The sequence below is a fragment of the Rosa rugosa genome, chromosome 1, assembly GCF_958449725.1.
Source record: "Rosa rugosa chromosome 1, drRosRugo1.1, whole genome shotgun sequence".
NCBI lineage: Eukaryota > Viridiplantae > Streptophyta > Magnoliopsida > Rosales > Rosaceae > Rosa > Rosa rugosa.
The window spans coordinates 46,105,570-46,111,136 of record NC_084820.1 but is presented as its reverse complement, the minus strand read 5'-3'; the positions used below and the strand labels follow the sequence as shown (position 1 = coordinate 46,111,136).

Here is a 5,567-nt window from a genome sequence, read left to right as displayed (position 1 = left end):
TTAGAGCAACAACAACAGTCATTAATACAAACTCAGGTGGAGCAATTAGCACTGCGAACCAACGACTCAGTTCGTCAGTCACTTGGGCAGGAGTTCCAAAGAAGCATAGCATTGGACGAGTATGCTCTAAGTTTGAGTCCAGGAGATCCAACCACGTATCAGGAAGCTATAGCAAATGATGTACGGGAAAGTTGGATGGGAGCTATGTTAGAACAGATGAAGAAGTCCATACAGAAGGACTTGGTTCAGGAGTCGGTTCCTAAGCCCAAAGAAAGAAACCAGGTTGGCTGTAAGTGGGTTTATAGGAAAAAGGAAGGAATGCATGATAAGGAAGCCATGAGATTCAAAGCTCGGGTATTGGCCAAGGAGTATTCGCAGAAAGTAAAGGTCTATTATGACCAAATCTCACCAGCGGATAGCTGCGTTTATCATCATGTGTTCAAGGATAGTATGGTTTTACTATTGCTACTTTATTTAGGTGACATGTTAACTACATGTCAGGATATGTCTAGAATTCCGAAGTTAGAGACACAACTAGGGAAGGAATTTGACATAAAGGATCTAGAAGCTGCACAACAGATCCTATGAGTGAGGATAAGGAGGGACAGAGAAGCGGGAAAAATATGGCTGTTATATGAACCCGTGTCTACTCCACCGGTAGCACACTTCCAGTTGAGTGTGCAGAGATCGTCTACGAAGGAGTTAGATGAGATGATGAATGTGTCTTATGCAAGAGTAGTGGGATGTCTCATGTATGCTAGAATCTGCACAAGACCAGGTTTAGCTCAAGCATTGAGCATTGTGTCAAAGTATATGGCAAATCTGGGTAGACGACACTGGCAAGCAGTGAAGTGGATTCTGTACTACTTGAGAGACACCAGGGAGCATGAATCTGTGTTTGAAAGACAACAAGAACAAGCATGCAATGCTGGTCATAAGGGTTCAGATTTGGCAGGAGACATAGATAAGAGAAGACCTGCAACAAGTTATGTTTTTACTTGTGGTGAAGGTTTAGTGAGCTGTAGAGCAACTAAAGAATCAGCTACGACGTTGTCTACCACTGAAGTAGATTGCATGGCACTAACAAAAGCTTCCGCAGAGGCATTATGGCTTAATGGATTGATGAGTGAGTTTGGAATTCAACAAGAAGTTGTGGTGAAGAATGGGGTCATCAATTTGACAAGGAACCAAGTGTTTCAAGCAGAGACGAAACACGTTGAGGTTCGTGGTCATTGCAGCGAAGGTTGGGTCAACTCAAGGAAGATAACAATTGAGAAAGTTCATTCAAGGGAGAATGTCTCAGATTGTTTGACCAGGACCATTGCCATGGAGGAGTTCAAGTGTTACTTGAACCTGCTCGTTCTTACAGCATGTTGAGATTGAGGTGGAGCACCTCCTCACTAGAGGTGTGTTGAGGCAAGAAGAGTCTTGCCAAGGTGAAGGTTCTTGAAGGTTTCAGGATTACTTCGAGAAGTACAAGATATCCTGGAGGTTGCAGCAATCAGTTTGGTATCAACTCACCAAGGTGGAGATTGTTGTGAATTTGGCTCGTTGATATGTCCAAGTTGATTAGGATTATCCTAATGGGTTTTGGAATAGGAACAGTTATTCCTATTGATTTAGACCTGGAAAGTAAGTTCTATTCTAGTTAGGAATAGAAAAGCTAGCTCTCTTTCCTTGTTCTAATAGTTTTAGGAATCCTAATGTGACATGTTTGTAACCAGCACCTACAATCTATAAATAGGGCTGCAAGGAGGTCACATAAGGTGTCCTCAGATCAGAGAAGAGATCTCAGAGAGTTCTCAGCTACATATAAACACAGGGGCAGGTAGAGCCAAGGGTGATAGAGAGATCTAGCAAAGGGGTTGGGGATTAGCATAGGGATTTCAATAAGTACTTGTAATCAAGTTGTTATTCTCCATAGTGCTAGTGATTCTCAAGAGAGATCACACAGAGGACGTAGGCAAAGTTTTTGTCGAACCTCTATAAAATTCTGTGTTCGTGTGTGCTGTGGTTTCCTTATGTTCTTGCTGTGATATTTTGCATCATCATCCTATTATTGTTTGCACAGTCATAAGCCTATAAAGAGAAACAAGATTCTGGGTAAAAGGTGCATATTTACTACACAAGCAAAGTTGTCGTTCACACTCTATATTTTCAATCACAATCCACATTAAGGAATGCACTCCAGAGGGTGGAGAAATGATCTAGTGTGGGAAGATGAATCTTGTTGACCTTGCTAGTTCAGAGAACATTTCTCACTCTGGTGCAAGAGATGTAAGGCTTAGAAATAGTGTATTATAAACCTTGCAGTGCATTAGGGGATAAAGCAAAGGAAAAAGAATATGCAGTGCTTATATGAATTATCAGATAGGGTAAGAAGTTTCATCTAATTGAAATAACTTTCCACTTGCAGGGCAGAGCAAGGGAAGCTGAAGAGATAAATAAAAGCTTACTTACTCTTGGTCGTGTCATAAATGCTCTAGTTCAGCACTCTGGTCATATTCCATATAGGTACTATTTATATATTGTTAACAACTACCTCAGGTTTTGACTGTATTTGCAATTAAGCCCCAGAAAGTAAGTTAATTACTATGACATTGTTGAATATCAGGGATAGTAAACTAACAAGATTACTGAGGGACTCCTTAGGAGGGAAAACAAAGATATGCATAATAGCTACCATATCACCCTCCATCCATTGTTTGGAAGAAACAGTCAGCACCTTGGACTATGCACACCGTGCCAAGAATATAAAGAATAAACCAGAGGTCAGAAGGCAACTTAACTGTTCTCACAAATTGTAGAGTTGGATTATCTGTTGTTGTTGTCTTTCTAAAGCTTTCTTGTTGCTTATTGGTCTAGGTTAATCAAAAGATGATGAAATCAGCTTTGATCAAGGATTTATATACTGAAATTGATCGTCTCAAGCAAGGTTTTTAACTCATACATCATTGATTGCTCTCTCTCTCTCTCTCTCTCTCTCAAGCAAGGTTTTTAACTCATACATCATTGATTGCTCTCTCTCTCTCTCTCTCTCTCTAAGATTTTCTTAGTAGGTATGACATGTTTCTTATGCTCATTCAGAGGTATATGCTGCAAGAGAGAAGAATGGTATCTATATACCACGGGATCGGTATATATTAAGCACCTAAAAAAAGACCTACGAAATCTTAATGTCAAAACTTATCACAATGGAGCCTCATTGAAATATTAAGCACCTTCTACTGACAATCATCATCTACTAGAATAAAAAGAAGGAATTTACAACGTTTTTCATATTCCTTAATTTCTTAGCCACCAAACAAACCAAAGTCACAGAGAAACCACAAACCATAACAACTCGCACAAACTCTAAAATCTAATCATTCCATCTATCTTATTATTCAAGTTTAAAGGAAAAGAATTTCACTTCAGTTAATATTACTGATTTCAATTAGGCTCTGTCTCAACCTATGCAATCCAATCCAATACAAACAATTGAATCACGCCAAGCTATGATTTGACTTTCTCTCGGGAATCCCATAAGTTGAGAGTTGTAAAGAAGATGAGCTAATCCAAAATGGAAACAAAAAGGGACGACTTACAAAGCAACAAAACTGTGTTGAGTTGATAATCGGCCTCTGGAGTTGAAATCTCTTCAAATGCACCGCCGCTGCTGAAATTAGGGTTTTTTGAAATGCACCTCCACCCAGATTAGGGTTCCGGTACGGCCGCGGTTTCGCTAGAGACTCTGTGGTCGCTGGCCGTGGTTTCAATTGCTCTGTGGTCGCTGGCCGCAGTTTCGCTAGAGACTTGATAGATGCTCAGTTTGAGATCAGTTGAGCTGAGAGACTTGAGAGAAAAAGTCATAGAGCTCCAGACCAATTAAGGGCATGTTTCAGTGAATGGAATGTAATGGAATGATTACACGGAGTAAAAACACCTCTGTGTTTACTAACACATAAAGGAATCGGAATGATTCTAGGTAAAAGAATTCATGTGTTTACTAACACATGAAGGAATCGGAATTGGTGTAGGTCTCACCTATTTATCAGGAATCGATTCCTGAATACTCAGGAATTCGATTACGAAGGGGGGAGATGGGTTTAGGAATCATTCCTCCGGAATCAATACCGATTCATTTCTTCTTCCATTCCACTTGTCTCCGATTAATGATTATTTTCCATTCCAAGTAAGTAAACGTGTCATGAATGAAGTCCGGCTTAGACAAAAAACTAAAGGCAAAAGGCAATTTTGCCTTGGACAAAAAAAAACACAAATTAAATGAGTTGACTCCCCCATATAATCAGACAACACAATTAAATTAGTTGTCTGATGGTCACCACTTTTTTACTCAACTAGGGTTTTGACCAATTTTTAGAGGGAAATTCCTTAATCGAATGGAAGGGAGATTTTTAAAAGGATTAAATATAGTTTAGTCCCTGAACTTTCAGAGAAAAAATAGTTCAGTCCCTCCCTTTTTAATTTCACTCGTTTACTCCCTCATCTCTCAATTTTGGACCAATAGGTCCATTCCGTCCAATTTCTCGGTTAAGTAACTGATGTGGTTATCCCTTCCACGTCAAAATGTCTCATATACCCCTCAATTCTTTTTTTTAATTAATTTATTTTTTCCCTCTCTCTCTCTCTCTCTCTCTCTTCTTCATCTTCCACCACCGATAGGATTGGGTGGATCCTAAACCACAACTCCATCCTCCACCTCCCCTCCCAACTTCTCTTTCAACTCCTCGTAAAGCCGAAACACCCTATCTGAATTCGAATTCCACACACACCGCACCATCAGATACCGCCTCGCCTCCGCGTCGACACCCAGATCGAGACCCATATTGATCTTCTCCAGCGTTCTCCATGACTTTTCGGCAAGCCAAAGTGGACAATTTCTCCGCCTCGCCTCCCGTCTCGACACCCAGATCGAGACCTACACCGTCTCCTTCGTTCGATCAGGTCACTTCTGCCAGGGGCCGGTTGCATCTGCCTCGTCCCCGCTAGCCAGCTGGGATTTGCTTTCTCATCTTGCCGGTTCCATCTACAGTATCATCTGTACCTTCATTCTCCACTAGAACCGAGAAACTGCTCTTCTCTGCTTGATTCTTGCTTGGCAGCAGAGCTTCAAGGCCATGACCATATACGCCAATCGCTCCCATGTGTATTCGATTTGAGTGGTCAAGTTTTGGTCTTGGTCAGAAGTTTGGTTTTTTTTTTTTTTATCAATTCTGGAATTAGATTTTTTGTTTGTTGATTTTGGAAGTTTAATTTGAAGGTTTTGTGATGGCTATTGGAGAAGTGGGGAATTAAGGTTTTGGGTGGCGTAGCAGTGGCGTTGGTGATGGCGGTGTGGATTGGGCATGGAGCTATTTGGCCTGGGATTGAGATTTGATGGTACTGGGGTTTTTAAAGAAGGTTTTGAGCAGGGTTTGCAGGGAGCTCATGGGTTGTTGATGGAATCGTTTTGGATTTCTTTTCTTTTTGTCTAATCGATATGGGTTTAGAGAAGACTTGTTGCAGTTTTCCGGGTTGGGTTTTCCTATATGGGAATGATTACTGGTTTTGGGGTTTTGCAGTTT

General features: G+C 40.8%; 2 protein-coding genes across 2 annotated transcripts; both read left to right on the top strand.

The window, feature by feature from the left end:
- Nucleotides 1–711: 711 nt before the first annotated feature.
- On the top strand, nucleotides 712–1,377 carry LOC133729125 (secreted RxLR effector protein 161-like). Its single transcript, XM_062156602.1, has one exon. It carries the CDS (start codon nucleotides 712–714, stop codon nucleotides 1,375–1,377), a length of 666 nt encoding a protein of 221 aa, XP_062012586.1.
- Nucleotides 1,378–2,140: 763 nt separating this feature from the next.
- Nucleotides 2,141–3,860, top strand: LOC133725112 (kinesin-like protein KIN-5D). Its single transcript, XM_062152231.1, has 3 exons — nucleotides 2,141–2,771; nucleotides 2,866–2,935; nucleotides 3,088–3,860. The coding sequence occupies exons 1-3, from the start codon at nucleotides 2,595–2,597 to the stop codon at nucleotides 3,153–3,155; spliced, it is 315 nt and encodes a 104-aa protein (XP_062008215.1). The 5' UTR covers nucleotides 2,141–2,594; the 3' UTR covers nucleotides 3,156–3,860.
- The last annotated feature ends 1,707 nt before the right edge of the window (nucleotides 3,861–5,567 follow it).